The following is a 19,273-nucleotide window of genomic DNA, read 5'->3' on the forward strand; positions in this document are numbered from 1 at the left end:
TTTTATAGCAATTCATTCCATACATTTGACAAATATTTATTGACTCCCTACTATGTGCCAGGTAGTATTCTGGGCTCTCCTTCCTTAGTATAAAATAATAAAGTATCCATAGTGGAATTTCCTCAATCCCTCAACAGACATCTGCCTATCATGTCTGTTGCCATATTGCCCTCTCTATCACCCATTCCACTCAAACTTGGAAGACTTTTTCAATGACCCCAAATTCAAATCACTAGATACACTTTTATAAGACTTTGAGAATGATAGAACCAACATATCATCACTGTCTCTTTTAGAAAGTCTCTCCTCATAATAGGTTCTCACAGTATTTTATTTATAACATACTTAGAGTACTTAGTATATTCTACTTTGTATTATACTTATGTGTCTGCATATTTTATCTTGCCCCCCTAAATCATAAGCTCCTTTAGAGCAGGAATTATAGTTTCTTCAGCTCTGGGGATCCAGTAAAATTTTACCATGTTTTGGCTGGTACTGTGGAACGAATAACCAAAGAAAGAGACAGAAGCTCCTTAAGGCAGCAGTTTTCAGGCTTACCTGTACCTCCACCAACCAGTCGACAAGAATGGCCCTCATATCACTGTTGATGTCAGTCTGTTTGTCCATGTATTTAATAAGTATGAAGTTTTCCTAGTATCAATGAGAAAGAAATGTTATAAACTCTCATTTTAGTTCCAAATTATAACTCAATTAACTTCTCTCTCACCAGTTCTAACTCATTATTTTCGACTGGTATCAGATAGGGGCAGCTCAAAATAATTTTTTTCTAGATAAGTTCCAGTTATGCTTGGAAAATGGACACTTATTAAAGTGTTAGAAAAAGTATTGAGTAATCCAGGATGAATAAGGACTATTATTCCACCTGTGGCTATAGATGAATGCTAAAAAGAGTCTGTCCCTTTTTGCAAGCCAGTCTAAATCATAATACCATGCTACGTAGAACAGTATGTCTCAAAATTTTATATATGCACTACTTGAGGATCTGGAAGAACTTCAGATTCTGATTTAGAAGGTCTGGGGTGGGGCTAAGTTTCTGCATTTATAACAAGATTCAAGATTCCAAGTGAAACTGATACTTCTGAGCCAAGGTTCACATGTTTAGAAAAGCAAAATTGTCTCTTACTTTCCCTAAGGTATAGATAGTTCCTGACTACCAGTGGTTAACTTAATAAATTTCAATTTGATGATGGTCACCAGGGGAAATAATCTATACTCCATAGAGATCTGTATGTCTCAGCTAGGATGCTTCAATTCATGATGGGTTTATCTGGATATAACCCCCCTCATGATTCAAGGAGTATGAGATATATTAGAAAAAGCATGGATTCTGAAGTCAGATAATTAATTGTTCTCTACCTATAGAGAAGATAAGATATTCACCTACTAAAAATTCTAGGTGGTTAATAATCTTGATCTTGTCCAGTCCCTTGAGAGAGACAGAAGAAATCTGGAATTGATAAATATTAGTAGTAAAGGAGACTGGCAGATTTCAAAAGAAAAAGAAAACTGCACCAGATTAGAGAGCTACAAAAAGCTGTGATCTAAACAAACCAAAAAAAAGTTGTATTCTTAAATTCAATGCCAGAAACATACACAGAAGAAGGAGATTTCTAAAAGCAACTACCCAGAAATAAACTACTTGATCAATTTTGTGTCTGAGAATATCTCCTTCATACCTAGAACAGCATGATTATGGTCTTCAAGGTAATCAGACTTTAGTCCCTGTCCCAGCTCTACTACAAGCTAATAGTAAGACTCTGGGCAGTTTCCTCTAAATGTAAAAGGGAGATAGTAATACCATCTATCATGAAATTAATGGGAGAATTAAACAAGATAATGTCTATAAATCTCTAAACACAGTTTCCAACTCATAGTAAGCTACCAATAGATACTACTTGCTATTATTGTTGTTTTCATCATTATTATTCCCTTCCCTGTCAACTTGTAGGCTAAAGGAGGAAATGAGGACTAGAAATCATTGCCCACCCCCAGATACCTACATACCTCTCTCTTTTTCAAGTAACTGAAGATATCCTTGGCATATATTGAATTGAAACATGGATCGCTGTGGTCCTTGTCAATATCTTCTGGTATGGTCATCTATTTAGAAATCACCAAAAGGATATATTGGAAGAAGAAGAGAAAGTCCAAGAAAATCTTAGCTCATACACATCAAGGATGACTCCTTTCTCCCCACTGACTTCTTATGCTAAGTTCCTCAAGCCTCATGTATCCTGGGCTATAACAGAGAACCTCTTGGCCCCCTAATACTCATACTGTCCAGTGATCCAGAAATGCCTAATATACGAATATCATGCCCTAGGAACAAGGTATGCTTTTTACAAGAATACTCAATTCTCTAATAAAGGCATCTTATTTTATTATTTTAGCTATATCACCTGCCTTCTTAAGTTCCTTTTATGGCCAATTATTCTTAGTAGCCTTTTCCTTCCTTCTACATATTTTCCCAGAATGTTTTGCCCATATGAGGGTTATTTCTCCTACTGGATGCTAAATCTCATCGCTTCATTCTTCTACTTTACAACATGGAGACCACCTTCCTTGGGATATGTCCCTGTGAATTCTGCTCATATTTGACTGAAGTCCACTGTAATGCTGATTAAAATTACTAAGAAAGGTAATTTCCTGAATGAAATTGGCTAAACACTATTGCAAAGTCCAAATATATAGGACAATATTCCAGATGCTTTTGGATTTAAATACTTTCTGATTGCCTAGGTCTATCACTATGACAATCAGAAGTCAAGATATTCTACAAGGCCGTGGTGGCACATGCCTGTAATCCCAGTAGCTTGGAGACTGAGGCAGGAGAATTATGAGTTCAAAGCCAGCCTCAACAATTTAACGAGGTCCTGAGCAACTTGTTGAAACCCTGTCTTAAATTTAAAATATATATGTATAAAGGGCTGGGAATATGGCTCAGTTGTTAAGTGCCCCTGTGTTCAATCCCTGGTACAAAACAAAATATTCTAGCTATAAGGCCAGCAACAAAAGAAAAATATCAAAGAGCCTAGTAACTTCAAGCTATGAAAAATAAGGTGATTCTGCATCACCTATCATTAAATAAAACTAGAAGTAAACTCCCAAAATATCCCCCTCTCCCAAAGTAGAAGGTGCTCCTATAAATTACTACATACAGTTCAATTCCTTAGGAAAGCAAATAAGAAGAAACCTCTTTGGGGCTATGGGTATAGCTCCTTGCAGAACACATTCTTTGCATATGCAAGGCTCTGTTTCAATCTCCCCAGCAGCAAATTCAACAAAAATCTCTTTTCTAGGAGCTACAAAAATACAGAGAACACATCATCGAATTTAAGAAGAAAGATAAATACCTCCTTTTCTATGCTCTCACTCTGAGATGAAAAAGGTCCTTTGGAATCAGGTTCACATTCACTGGACTGGCTGGTGGTACTGTACTGTGCATTGCACATGTTGGCAGCACTGGATTTGTCTGTACTGGATTCAAGGGTAGTGCTAGATACACACGGGTCGTTCTTAATATCAAGGGTCAAGAATGTTTTGGAAAAAGTGTCTTCCTTGTGAGTAGGATTTTCTTCCAAAGCCAAAGGATCTTTAAAGGAGAACTCCTTCCCAGTGATGGGTTTCTCATCCCAGTCTAATATCTCCTTGAAAAGGAATATCTCCTTTGTGGTAGTTTTCTCCTGCATGGCTAATGGCTCTTTCTCCACGTTGGACTTCTCCTGAATGACTAATGTCTCTTCAGGTATGGTCACCTTCTGAATGTTGAGCTTCTCCTGCAAGGCCCAGAGCTCTTTCAGGGTAGCCTCCATCTCAGCACTGGGATTCTCCTGCAAGGCCAATGGTTCCATGAAAAGGCCTCCCCCACCAACTGTGGGTTTCTGTTGCTCCTCGATGCTGGGTTTCTCGTGGAAAGCCAAAGCTTCCTTGAAGTGAGCTCCTGTGTCCATGGTATTCTGCTTCTTAATGGTGGAATTCCTCGGCAAGATCAATGGCTTCTTGAGTACAGTCTCCTTCTCAATGCTGGGATTCTCCTGTATGACCAAGGGCTCCTCCAAGAGGATCTCTTTCTCTATGTTCAGAAACTCCTGCAAGATCATTGGCTGATTAATAATGAACTTCTCATCACTAGTAATGTTCTCATGCAAAGCCAACTGCCCCTGAGCATCAAGCTTCATTAAAGATAATTGCCCCTCTATGCTTGGTACTTCCTCAGTGGAGGGCTCTTTCTCCAAATTGGAGAGCTTATTGAAAAGGGACTTCTCTTCACTGATGCTTTTTTCCTGCAAAGCCAACAGCTTCTCTGGGGAGTCTTCTTTGGTACTGGTCTTCTCTTGCAAAACCAAAGCTTTCTGAAAAAGGGACTCATCTTCATTGGTAGGCTTAAAATGCAAAGAATGTGGCTCCTGAAAGAGGAATTTCTTCTCAGTGATAAGCTTCTCCTTCAAAGTTGCTGGATCCTTACTATCTGATTTTTCTTCAGTGGTGATCTCCTGAAAGAATGATGGTTGTTTTAAGAGGGACACTTCCTGCTGAGTGGTATGCTTCTTTTTCAGTGAAGATGGCTCCTGGGAGAACTTCTCTTCAGTTGTAGGCTTCTTCTTTAAAGGCAACAGCTTCTTATAGAGTGATGACTTTTCAGATGTGGTCTTCTGCAAGACCAATGGATTCTTTACCAGGAACACCTTCCCATGAGTGGTTTCCTTCTTTTTTAAAGACAATGGTATCTTAGAAAGGACTGTCTCTTCAGTTGTAGGCTTCTTCCTAAGTGACACTGGCTTCACATAGAAGGAATTACTTTCTTTATCAATTATATCCTGCCAGTCTGACAGTTCTTTCCAGAAGGGCACTGAGTAAGTGGTACCCTTTTTTTTCTCTAAAGACACATTTTCTTCTTTAAAGGACAATAGCTCCTTAACCAGAGACTTCTCTTCAGAAGTAACCATTTGCAATACTAGTGGCTTCTTCATGTGGGACACTGTCCCTTGAGTGGTGGGCTGCTGCTTCTTTAAAGACAAAGGATTTTTGGAAAGGGTTGCTTTCTCAATGGTATGTTCCTTTGGAAAACCCACAGCTTCCTCAAGAAGTGATTCCTCCTTAGTGGGAGACTTTTGGGGAGTCAATGGCTCCTTAGTGAGTGACTTCCTCCCCAAGGTTACTGTCTGAGGCTTCAAGCAGGAGATCACCCCCTGAGTATTAAACTTCTTATTCAAAGGTGATGGCTTCTTTGTGTATGTTGTCTGCTTAATAATATGCTTCTTCTTATAAGAAACTAGCTCCATAAAAGATTTATCTTCATGGTTCCTATTCTCCTGCAATGCCCGTGGCTTCTTCAAGAATCCCACCACCTCTTGAGTCGTGTGCTTCTCCTGCAGCGTAGATGACTCCCAGGAGAGAGACTCCTGTTCAGTGGTAGGCATCTTTCTAAAGGGCGATGGCTTTGTGATGAGTGACTTCTCTCCAGAGGTGACCTTCTGCAGTACTAATGGTTTCTTCGAATATGATATCTTCCCTTGAGTAATGCATTTCCTGTTTGAAAAAGTCTCCTCAGTGGTAGGCTTCTCCTTAAAAGTTGATGACTCCTTGAAGAAGGACTCTTCTTCCAAGTCTATCTTCTCCCACAAGGTCAATGATGTCTTCGAGATGGACACCTCTCGTTCGGTGGCAGGCTTTTCTTGCAGTGTAGATGACTTCCAAAAAACAGACACCTTCTCAGAAGCAGACTTTCTCTTAAAGGACAGTGGCTCCTTAGAGAGTGACTTCTCTTCAGAGGTGACCTTCTGCAAAACTAGTGGCTTCATCACATTGGAGATCCTCCCCTTTGTGGCATGCTGCTGCTTCTTTAGGGTTAATTGCTTCTTAGTGGGAGATGACTTCTCAGTTTTAGGTTTCTTCCAAAAACTTACTGGCTCCATATCAAAAACTTTGTCATCATCATTGTTGTCCTGGGAAGTCCACAACTCCTCCCAATAAGACTTCTTCCCCTGATGTGTGCATGTCTTCTTCTTTAAGGATAATGTCTTCTCACTGATGGCAGTCTCTTCAACTTTATGCTTCTTCCCCAAAGTCACTGTCTCTATAACAAACTCATCATCACTGTCAGTCTGCTCCTGCAAGGATAGTGACTGCTTTAATAGAGGCATCTCCTCATGATTTCTGCACTTCTTCATTGACATCTTGTTGATGTTTGTCTCCTCAGTAGTTGTTTCCTCTTTTAAAACTAATGACTTATTGATGAGGGATGCCTCTTCGGTAGCTGGTGTTTTGAAGTTGGAGGATATGTCTACAATGAGTGTTTTCTCCATAATATTTGGCACTGAGGTGGTAGAAGCTGTTACTGGTGAGATTTCCAACTTATACCTGCAAAGCAAACAATGTCTGAGTAAGAAGAATATAGTTCTTGCAGTCCTCACCTACCATCTCATTTTGTTGCTACATGAATTAAGGTCTGGAAGAAGAAAGGGCTTCAATCCCGAGAGACAAAGTAGAGGGTAAAAAATAATGGGAACCATATTAAATCAAGTAAGCAGCATACTATATAGTTTCTATGCCTAGGTCCCTACACTTTTTTACAATTTCCCCCTGAAATCCATTTTATGCTGTCTCTCATATGATTTATTACTTTTATTTTATACAACGACTTTTGTTATAATACTTATCACATTGTATGAGTTATCTGCTTATGTATCAGTCTTCCTCACCAGCTGCAATTATTTGTCTTTGTCTATTAGCACCGAACATCTGGTAAAACACAGGCTCAAATTAATATTGTTTGGAGGCTAATGAGAGAGGCAGGGTTGTAATTAATTTTGGTGGGATCTAATCACATTCCCTTCACCTTGGGTTATTCAAAAGACACTTTCCCAATGAAAGTAATAAAAAGAGACCAAAATAGAAATTTGTCACATGTGTCAGTGCAAAGCTTTGTTCTGAATAGCATTTTATGACCAATTAGAGTGCCTAACCTAGTGTGACCAAATCACTGGAAGACTAGAAATCAGAATAAAAAAGAGTGATAATTAAAGGTAAATAAAATCTCTGAGCAGGGGGAATATCTGCCTCTAAAGATTAAATCTCATATAACTCCACTTATATGAAATATTCAGAATAAATACATCCATAAATATATATCAATAACAGAAAGTAGATTAATGGTTACTGAGGCTGGGATCAGGAGGAGTTGGAGAGGGGGACTGGAAAAGGAAAGGGACTCTTAATAGGGTTGGGGTATTTTTGATGGTAATAAAATACAAAATCAGATAGTGGTAATAGCTATAGAACTCCAGAAATGTAATTTAAAAACACTGTATTGTAAAAATTAATTGAGCAATTTAAATAAAATTGCCTCAAAAGTTTTACCAGACAAGACAGGTTCCAGGTCCTTCCTAATGAGAACTTTTAGAGGCAATATTCAAATAGTCTAGCTATGATAGGAACATCCATGCTTATTGGAAACAGATTGCCTGAATTCAAATCCTGGCTCCTCCACTTATGACCTGGGTTACACTGGGCAAGTTTAACTCTCTGTATTTCAGTTTTTCCACCTATAAAATGGGGATCATAATAATGTCCCCCTCATAGACTTGTTGTGACTATCTGACAAATTAATATGCTTAAAACACTTACAGAAATGATATAAATAATTTCATGCCAATAAGTGAGATAATTTAGATGAAATGGACAAATTCCTAGGAAGATGCAAACTACCAAATCCTATTAAGGAAGAAATTTAAAAATCTGAATAGACCTGTAATAAGTAAAAACACTGAATAATAATCAAAAACCTATCCTCAAAGAAAACTCCAGGAATTCAATGGTGAATTCTATAAAATATTTAAAGAATTAATACCAGTTCTTCATGAAGATACCCTAAACCACACAGATATCACAAGAAAACTAAAGATCAATACCTCTTATGACTAGAGATGTAGAAATCCACAACAAAATACTAACAAGTCAAACCCAGCAATGTATAAAGGGTTAAGAAACCTTAATCCAGTAGGACTTAACCCAGGAATACAAGCTTAGTTTAACATCCAAAATTCAATTCATGTACTATAATACACCAATGGAATTAAAAAAAAAAAATTTGATCATTATCATTACATTAAGAAAAATCATGACAAAATCCCAGCCTTTCATAATAAAAAGCACCCAACAAACTAGGATTAGGAAGGAAATTCCATAAACTAATAAAGGCATATACAAAAAAATACAAAAGATAACATCATGGTTAATGGTGATACAATATCCCCCCCCATGATGAGGAAAAAGATAAGGAGGCCCAACTCTGACACTCTTTTATTCAGCACTGTACCAAAGGTTCTAACTAGGGCAATAAGGCAAGAAAGCTGGGAGCAGTGGCACACACCTGTAATCCCAGTGACTTTGGTGGTCAGATAGGAGGATCACAAGTTCAAGGCCAGCCTTAACATTTTAATGAGACTCTAAGCAACTTAAAGAGACCCTATCACAAAATATAAATAAATAAATAGAGTTAGGGATATTCTTCATTGGTAAAGTACCCCTGGGTTAAATTCCCAGTACCATTTTTTTATACCCAGGATTGAACCCAGAGGCACTTAACCATTGAACTACATTCCCAGCCCTTTTTATTTTTTATTTAGATACAGGATCTCACTAAGTTGCTTAGGGCCTCACCAAGTTGCTGAGGCTGGCTTTGAACTTGCAATCTTCCTGCCTCAGTGTTCTGAACCAGTGGGATTATAGGTGTGCACCACCATAGCTGGCTCCAAATTTTTTTTTAATAAATGAGGCAACAAAATTCTACACAAAGACATCCCTATTGGAAATGAATAAGTAAAATTGTCTGTGTCAGCAAATGACAATGATTTTATATAGAGAAAAGCCTAAGGAACTCCTCCACACACACACACACAAAACTATTAGAATAAATAATTTAATCAATAATCTGTGTGTCACCATACTTGTAATGATCTGTCTGAAAATGAAATTAAAGGAAAAAATCCAATTATGGTAATATCAATAATAATGAAATGCTAGAAACAAATTTAATAAAACATATGTAAAACTTACACTCTGAAAACTATTTAAAATGTTGGAATAAAGATCTAGATAAATAGAAAGACATTATATGTTCATGGATTAGAAGACTTAGAATTGTTAAGATGGCAGTATTTGGAGTCTCTCTCGCTTTGTCGTCGAGCCAGAGGGGAGGAGCGGGGCCGCCGCCCGCGCCCGCAAGGTAGGCAGACCTGCGACCAACCTGCAGATCAGGCCCAGCGGTCTGCAGGCGTGGTAGGAGGGGCAGGGCAGAGCCGCCGCCCGCGCCGGCAAGGTAAGCAGACCTGTGACAGACCGGCGGATCAGGCCCAGCGGCCTGCCAGCGTGGTACACACTTCACCCCAACTGGAGTAGGGGCAGAGCAGAGCCTTCGCCTGCGCCCAGATCAGGCCCAGCGGCCCGCCTGTGTGGTGGTCAAGTGACCCCAATTGGAGTGGGGGCGGAGCGGAACTGACACCCGTGCCCGCAAGGTGGGCAGACCAGCGACCAACCTGCAGATCAGGCCTAGCGGTCCCCGGGCGTGGTAGGAGGGGCAGGGCAGAGCCTTCGCCCCCACCTGCAAGGTAGGCAGACCTGCGACAGAACGGCGGATCAGGCCCAGGGGTCCGCAGGCGTGGTAGATACCTCACACCAATTGGAGGAGGGGCAGAGCAGAACCCCCGCCCGCACCTGCAAGGGAGACTTTTCAACTATACAAGAGCAATATAAATATATAGGGGGGGGGGAAATTTCAAAAACACAACAGTTTCACCAAGAAGAAAGAAATGCAAGCAGTATGAAAAGACAAGGAAAGAAAGGACTACAAGCAATGCAGGTCAACTCAACTTTAGAAGAGGTAACAGCTGCAGCAGATGGAATGTCAGATAAAGAATTCAGGATATATATGCTTCAGATGATCTGGAGTATCAAGGAAGACATTAGACAGCAAAATCAGACAATGAAAGATCACTTCGACAAGGAATTACACAAACAAATCCAGGAAGCAAAGGATCAACTATACAGGGAGATAGAGGTTATAAAAAACAAACAAACAGAAATCCTAGAAATGCAGGAAGCAATAAACCAACTTAAAAACTCAATTGAGAATACTACCAGCGGAGTAGAACACTTAGAAGATAGAACATCAGACAATGCAGACAAAGTATTTCAACTTGAAAAGAACATAGACAGCTCAGCAAGACTGTTAAGAAACCATGAGCAGAACATCCAAGAAATATGGGATAACATTAAGAGACCAAACTTAAGAGTCATTGGGATACAGGAAGGTATAGAACTCCATACCAAAGGAATGAGCAATTTATTCAAGGAAATAATACGAGAAAACTTCCCAGACTTGAAGAATGAGACAGAATCCCAAATTCTAGAAGCCTACAGGACGCCGAATGTGCAAAATTATAAGAGATCCACACCTAGACACATTATAATGAAGATGCCCAACATACAGAATAAGGAGAGAATTTTAAAAGCTACAAGAGAAAGGAAGCAGATTACATTTAGGGGCAAGCCAATCAGGATAACAGCTGATCTTTCAACACAGACTTTGAAAGCTAGAAGATCCTGGAATAACATATTTCAAACACTGAAAGAAAATGGGTTCCAACCAAGAATTGTGTATCCAGCGAAATTAAGCTTCAGGATGGAAGATGAAATTAAAACCTTCCACGACAAACAAAAGTTAAAAGAATATGCAGCTAGAAAACCATCTCTTCAAAACATCCTTGGCAAAACATTACAGGAAGAGGAAATGGAAAATAACAATGAAAACCAACAGTGGGAGGTAGGACAGTAAAGGGGGGGGAATAATCAAACAGGAAAACAAACCATGTTTAGTAACATAAATAAACAAATATGGCTGGAACAACAACCCATATCTCAATAATAACCCTAAATGTTAATGGCTTAAACTCACCAATTAAGAGACACAGGCTAGTAGAATGGATCTCAAAACAAGACCCAACAATATGCTGCCTACAGGAGACGCATTTGATAGGAAAAGACATACATAGGCTGAAGGTGAAAGGTTGGGAAAAATCATATCACTCATATGGACTTCGGAAACAAGCAGGAGTGTCCATACTCATATCAAATAAAATAGATTTCAAGCCAAAGTTAATCAAAAGGGATAAAGAGGGACACTACATACTGCTTAAGGGAACCATACACCAACAAGACATAACAATCATAAATATATATGCCCCAAACAATGGTGCAGCTATGTTCATCAAACAAACTCTTCTCAAGTTCAAGAGTCTAATAGACCACCATACAATAATCATGGGAGACTTCAACACACCTCTCTCGCCACTGGACAGATCTTCCAAACAAAAGTTGAATAAGGAAACTATAGAACTCAATAACACAATTAATAACCTAGACTTAATTGACATATATAGAATATACCACCCAACATCAAGCAGTTACACTTTTTTCTCAGCAGCACATGGATCCTTCTCAAAAATAGATCATATATTATGTCACAGGGCAACTCTTAGACAATATAAAGGAGTAGAGATAATACCATGCATCCTATCTGATCATAATGGAATGAAACTGAAAATCAACAATAAAAGAAGGAAGGAAAAAGCATACATCACTTGGAGAATGAACAATAGGTTACTGAATGATCAATGGGTTATAGAAGACATCAAGGAGGAAATTAAAAAATTCTTAGAGATTAATGAAAACACAGACACAACATATCGGAATCTATGGGACACATTGAAAGCAGTTCTAAGAGGAAAATTCATTGCTTGGAGTTCATTCCTTAAAAAAAGAAAAAACCAACAAATAAATGATCTCATACTTCATCTCAAAATCCTAGAAAAAGAAGAGCAAAACAACAGCAAAAGAAGTAGAAGGCAAGAAATGATTAAAATCAGAGCTGAAATTAATGAAATCGAAACAAAAGAAACAATTGAAAAAATTGACAAAACTAAAAGTTGGTTCTTTGAAAAAATAAACAAAATCGACAGACCCTTAGCGATGCTAGCGAAGAGAAGAAGAGAGAGAACTCAAATTACTAGCATACGGGATGAAAAAGGCAATATCACAACAGACACTTCAGAAATACAGAAGATAATCAAAAATTATTTTGAATCCTTATACTCCAATAAATTAGAAGATAGTGAAGGCATAGATAAATTTCTTAAGTCATATGATCTGCCCAGATTGAGTCAGGAGGATACAGACAACCTAAACAGACCAATATCAATCGAGGAAATAGAAGAAACCATCAAAAGACTACCAACTAAGAAAAGCCCAGGACCGGATGGGTATACAGCAGAATTTTACAAAACCTTTGAAGAGGAACTAACACCAATACTTTTCAAGCTACTTCAGGAAATAGAAAAAGAGGGAGAACTTCCAAATTCATTCTACGAGGCCAACATCACCCTGATACCTAAACCAGACAAAGACACTTCAAAGAAAGAAAACTTCAGACCAATATCTCTAATGAACCTAGATGCAAAAATCCTCAATAAAATTCTGGCGAATCGGATACAAAAACATATCAAAAACATTGTGCACCATGATCAAGTAGGATTCATCCCTGGGATGCAAGGCTGGTTCAATATACGGAAATCAATAAATGTTATTCACCACATCAATAGACTTAAAAATAAGAACCATATGATCATCTCGATAGAGGCGGAAAAAGCATTCGACAAAGTACAGCATCCCTTTATGTTCAAAACTCTAGAAAAACTAGGGATAACAGGAACATACCTCAATATTGTAAAAGCAATCTATGCTAAGCCTCAGGCTAGCATCATTCTGAATGGAGAAAAATTGAAGGTATTCCCTCTAAAATCTGGAACAAGACAGGGATGCCCTCTTTCACCACTTCTGTTCAACATAGTTCTCGAAACGCTGGCCAGAGCAATTAGACAGACGAAAGAAATTAAAGGCATAAAAATAGGAAAAGAAGAACTTAAATTATCACTATTTGCAGATGATATGATTCTATACCTAGCAGACCCAAAAGGCTCTACAAAGAAACTATTAGAGCTAATAAATGAATTCAGCAAAGTGGCAGGATATAAAATCAACACGCATAAATCAAAGGCATTCCTGTATATCAGCGACAAATCCTCTGAAATGGAAATGAGGACAACCACTCCATTCACAATATCTTCAAAAAAAATTAAATACTTGGGAATCAACCTAACAAAAGAGGTGAAAGACTTATACAATGAAAACTACAGAACCCTAAAGAGAGAAATAGAAGAAGATCTTAGAAGATGGAAAAATATACCCTGTTCATGGATAGGCAGAACTAACATCATCAAAATGGCGATATTACCAAAAGTTCTCTATAGGTTTAATGCAATGCCAATCAAAATCCCAATGGCATTTCTTGTAGAAATAGAGAAAGCAATCATGAAATTCATATGGAAAAATAAAAGACCCAGAATAGCAAAAACAAGGCTAAGCAGGAAGTGTGAATCAGGCGGTATAGCGATACCAGACTTCAAACTATACTACACAGCAATAGTAACAAAAACAGCATGGTACTGGTACCAAAACAGGCAGGTGGACCAATGGTACAGAATAGAGGACACAGAAACCAATCCACAAAACTACAACTATCTTATATTTGATAAAGGGGCTAAAAGCATGCAATGGAGGAAGGATAGCATCTTCAACAAATGGTGCTGGGAAAACTGGAAATCCATATGCAACAAAATGAAACTGAATCCCTTTCTCTCGCCATGCACAAAAGTGAATTCAAAATGGATCAAGGAGCTTGATATCAAATCAGAGACACGCCGTCTGATAGAAGAAAAAGTTGGCTACGATCTACATACTGTGGGGTCGGGCTCCAAATTCCTCAATAGAACACCCATAGCACAAAAGTTAATAACTAGAATCAACAAATGGGACTTACTCAAACTAAAAAGTTTTTTCTCAGCTAAAGAAACAATAAGAGAGGTAAATAGAGAGCCTACATCCTGGGAACAAATCTTTACTCCTCACACTTCAGATAGAGCCCTAATATCCAGAGTATACAAAGAACTCCAAAAATTAGACAGTAAGATAACAAACAACCCAATCAACAAATGGGCCAAGGACCTGAACAGACACTTCTCAGAGGAGGACATACAATCAATCAACAAGTACATGAAAAAATGCTCACCATCTCTAGCAGTCAGAGAAATGCAAATCAAAACCACCCTAAGATACCATCTCACTCCAGTAAGATTGGCAGCCATTAGGAAGTCAAACAACAACAAGTGCTGGCGAGGATGTGGGGAAAAGGGTACACTTGTACATTGCTGGTGGGACTGCAAATTGGTGCAGCCAATTTGGAAAGAAGTATGGAGATTTCTTGGAAAGCTGGGAATGGAGCCACCATTTGACCCAGCTATTCCCCTTCTTGGTCTATTCCCTAAAGACCTAAAGAGAGCATGCTACAGGGACACTGCTACATCGATGTTCATAGCAGCTCAATTCACAATAGCAAGACTGTGGAACCAACCCAGATGCCCTTCAATAGAGGAATGGATTTAAAAAGTGTGGCATTTATACACAATGGAGTATTACTCTGCATTAAAAAATGACAAAATCATAGAATTTGCAGGGAAATGGATGGCACTAGAGCAGATTATGCTAAGTGAAGCTAGCCAATCCCTAAAAAACAAATGCCAAATGTCTTCTTTGATATAAGGAGAGTAACTAAGAACAGAGTAGGGACGAAGAGCATGAGAAGAAGATTAACATTAAACAGAGATGAGAGGTGGGAGGGAAAGGGAGAGAAAAGGGAAATTGCATGGAAATGGAAGGAGACCCTCAGGCTTATACAAAAGAACATACAAGAGGAAAGGAGGGGAAAGGGAAAAATAATACAAGGGGGAGAAATGAAGGTCAGTAGAGGGGGTAGAGAGAGAAGAGGGGAGGGGAGGGGAGGGGAGGGGGGATAGTAGAGGATAGGAAAGGTAGCAGAACACGACAGGCACTAGTATGGCAATATGTAAATCAATGGATGTGTAATTGATGTGATTCTGCAATCTGTATATGGGCTAAAAATGGGAGTTCATAACCCACTTGAAGCAAAGTGTGAAAGATGATATATCAAGAACTATGTAATGTTTTGAACAACCAACAATAAAAAAAAAAAAAAGATGGCAGTATTTGCCAAGTTGATTTACAGATATAAGGCAATTTCTACAAGAATCCTAGCTGACTTATTTGTAGAATTTGACAGGCTGAACCTAAAATTTATGTGGAATTGCTAGGCACTCAGAATGGTGAAAACAATCTTTAAAAAGAAAAAGGTTTGGAGGATGTGTTAGTCAGTTTTTCGTCATTGTGACCAAAATACCTGACAAGAACAACTTGGAGAAGGAAAAGTTTTATTTTGGGTTCACAGCTTCAGAAGTTCAGTTGATGTTAGGTGACTCTATCACTCTGGGTATGAGGTGAGGCAGAACATCATGAAAGAAGGGCATTGTAGATGAAAGCTGCTCAGCTTATGGCAGCCTGGGAGGAGAGAGAGAGAGGAAGGGGCTAAGGACATATATAGTCCAAATCTGCACCCCCAGCCTAGTTCCTCCAGCCACACCCCACCTGCCTATAGTTACCATTCAATAGCCCATTCAGCTATCAATAGATTAATCTAGTGATAAGATCAGAGCCCTAATCATATCCTAATAGCTCCATCTCTAAACCTTGTTGCACTGAGAATTATGCTTTCAACACACAAGCTTCTGGGGGGACATTTCAGATCCAAGCCATAACACAGGATTCACAATTCCCAATTTCAAAATGTACTACAAAGGTACAGTTATCCAGACAGTGTGGTACTGGCATAATGATAGGTAATGACAGACATATAGGTCAGTGGAATAAAACTGAGAGTCCAGATATAAACCCTTATATTTATATTGAATTGTTTTGACAAGTATGCCAATACAAGAGGAAAAAGATTAATCTTCTCAAGACTGGGTAAAGTAAATATCTCCATGCAAAATAATGAAGTTAGACCCCTAACCAACAACAAAGATTAACTAAAAATAAATCAAATATCCAATTAAGAGCCAGCATCAGGTCAAATATACATGTAAACCCAACCTCAGAATTACATTTCAGCAGGAAACCAAGTAGGTATAAATGCTAATTTTCTGGTTTGATTTCTTTCTGCTGGGCAATTAGCAAAGAGTTCTATGCACACAGCAAGTTAATTTTTTGGAGTTCCTAACCTTTTCTTTTTTGTTTTTTGTAGAGTACTAGGGATTGAACTCAGAGGTGTACTTTATCATTGAGCCATATCCCCAAGCCCTTTTTATATTTTATTTTGAGGCAGGGTCTTGCTAAATTGCTTAGGCCCTCACTAAGTGCTAAGACTGACCTTGGACTTGAGATTCTACTGTCTCAGCCTCTTAAGTCTCTAGATTACAGCTGTGCACCACCACACTCAGCTCCCAACCTTTATATCCTACTCACAGGAACCTATGCATAGCCCTGCATAGTCATTTACCTAATCTATTCAAATGCAGATTGGAATAAGAAATTCTAAAGAAGTAATTCCCACTAGAATAAAGAGAGAATACAGAAAGGTGTCACTCTCTACTTTCTAAGTCTTTTTCCAGTAAGAGTGGGCTGGGGATATGGCTCAGTTTTGGAGTGTTGCTTAGCATTCATAAGGCCCTGGGTTTGATCCCCAGCACCACAAAGAAAAGTTTTCTCAGAAGCAAATTATTTTTCCCATCTTAGATGGGCAATGCTCATCTCTGCTTGTCCAGCATGTAAACAGTTATCTGTAACAGTTGGAAGACACATGGATTTGGCCCATGGAGATAGTAATTCCTCTTAAGTGACAAGGGGCAAAGCTTCTGATGAGATAACTGGTGAACTATCAGTCACATGCTGAGAGTCCCTTGAAATGTTAAGTTGCCTCCACACTCCCTTGCACAGACCAGCTCAAACAGAGACTGAATTACCAAAATAGAGAAAAGATTAACATAAGGTCTTTTGGAAAATTCTCAATAACAACAATGGATCTTTCAAAAGCACACACACCATGAAAGAGGAGAGAGAAGTGGCCTGTAACTCTTCAGCATTCAGGGTAAATGTGCTAGTCACCACTGTGGCTCACTAAACATGTTCTTAGGGAAGACAAAAGGATGTCACACACTTTTCTTTACCATCAAAAACAATACCATCTGAGTCACCTCTTACCTTTTCATTTTCATCTCCTTGTGTTTAGCAGATCCGTAAACACACCTATTCTTGCTTATATTCTTGAAAACATCTTTTACAATCTCCTTATTGGCTTCCTTCTTGGACTGTGCAGGTTGACTTTGAGAAGCCTATAAAAAATGGGAGGAGCAGACCAGAAATTGAAGAGAACCACGACTTACCCAATAAGTGATTCTTATAAGAAAGTCTGGACCCACATCTCCATCCTGAACAACTGTGTGTTCCCAGGAGTGATAATCCAAATATCTTACAACCGATAACAGTGGAAGCCAGCAGGAAAAAAAATCAGTATAAAGTACTAGTATATATTAGCTAAGTAGAACCCTAAATGCTGCTATTCCATGGAATATGAGATATAATTTTGATCACCATGCCAGGCATACTGACTGGCAAATAACTGAAAAAAATTTTTGTTAATATCACATTCTACTTTGACCTGAAAAGATGTTCAAAGGAGAAAAATGGCTTTTCTGTCTGGATATGCCAAGACCAACGAATTTGGGGGGATAGATCTCTAACACAACACTACCTGTGATAAAACTATCCTGTCTCATTTAGTGACGTTTATTTAACATGGGATTCACAAGAGTTTGACCAGACTCTAATCCTGACAAACTCTATTAAACAATATGAAAAATTGTGGAATTACGAATAATGTCAGGAAAAATAAACTTAAAAATTACAGTTTTGAAATGAAATAAATGAACTTAATTTGAATAAATACTATAATCACATTAAAGGAAAAAGGAAGAGAAAATCAAAGTCAAGAAAAAAACAATTCAACTATATACCCTCAAAGTATATATTCTCAGTCAGGATGGTTTGTGGAGAATGGATATAACAAATAAATCTGAAACTTTTCAGTGGGCTATCTTTATTACAGAGGTATAAATGAAATAATGTTGAAACTCTTGGTTATATTACAGTATTGATTAAACATGTTGATATTCTTAGAAACTCAGGTTACTGTAAAAGAAGGAATATACAAATATGAATCAGGGAATACAAAAATCTGTGTATTAGAATTAGAGTTGTGAAAATTCATGAATTCTCAAAGTAAGTATGTGTCTGTATATTGGTCGTATATCTGTATATATATATATAGCTATACATGTGCTTAAATACACTTATTTGTGGGTTTGTGTGTTATTTCAGTTTTTTCACCTCTGTGACCAAAAGACCTGACAAGAATAACAAACAGAAGGAAAAGTTAATTTACGGCCCATATTTTCAGAGGTCTCCTCAGTTCCACAAAAGTTTGACTGTGTTACTCTGGGCCCAAGGTAAAGCAGAACATCATGGCAGAAAGGTGTGGAAGAGAAGAGCAGCTCAGGACATGACAATCAGGAAGCAGATAGAAAGCTCTGCTCACCAGGGACAAACTATAACCCCCAAAGGCATGCCCCCAGTGACCTACCTCCTCTACCAACACCTTTCTTGCCTATAGTTACAGCCCAATTAATCCATATCAGTAGATTAATGCACTGATTAAGTTAAAGCTCTCATGACTCAATCATTTTACCTATAAACTTCCTTGCATTGTCTCACAATGAGCTTTTAGGGGACACCATATATCCAAACCATAACATGTGTACAGAAATTTCTTACCTCTGTCTTCTGGAAGAGCAGAAAAAGCAAATATCCCAGTAACACACGTAGTACTGAGACCTTGGTATCTAATACCACTTCCATTGAGAGAAACCAGAACTCTTTGGAGAAATGGTTTGCTATAGGGCTGGGGACAGAGTTGGAGTAAGATGAGCTTGGAACATCTTGTTTATGTTAGAAAGAAAATGCTCAAAAAATATTGAAAGCATGTCACAAGGACAGAGTAATAAAATTGCAAGGACTCCTACTGGAAAAATCTAAAACAATTTGAGCACTAAAATAAAGTATAGTGAACAATGAACCACTGAAAACAACAGGAATTGATGAGCCCACACCAATAATTACAGGGGAGAAGGGAAGGCTCAAGCTTGTAGCAGAATGCCAGGGAAAGACTGGTAAA

General features: G+C 38.4%; 1 protein-coding gene across 1 annotated transcript in view; it reads right to left on the reverse strand.

The window, feature by feature from the left end:
- Nucleotides 1-19,273, reverse strand: part of LOC114084584 (G2/mitotic-specific cyclin-B3-like) — a 47,929-nt gene that overhangs the window by 17,761 nt on the left and 10,895 nt on the right. The window contains exons 4-7 of the mRNA XM_071606504.1: nt 17,245-17,375; nt 3,375-6,381; nt 2,026-2,121; nt 559-651 (exon numbers count right to left, since the gene is read on the reverse strand). Coding sequence (XP_071462605.1) covers nt 559-651; nt 2,026-2,121; nt 3,375-6,381; nt 17,245-17,375 — 3,327 coding nt within the window. The remainder of the gene's footprint in view (nt 1-558; nt 652-2,025; nt 2,122-3,374; nt 6,382-17,244; nt 17,376-19,273) is intronic.

The sequence above is a fragment of the Marmota flaviventris genome, chromosome X, assembly GCF_047511675.1.
Source record: "Marmota flaviventris isolate mMarFla1 chromosome X, mMarFla1.hap1, whole genome shotgun sequence".
NCBI lineage: Eukaryota > Metazoa > Chordata > Mammalia > Rodentia > Sciuridae > Marmota > Marmota flaviventris.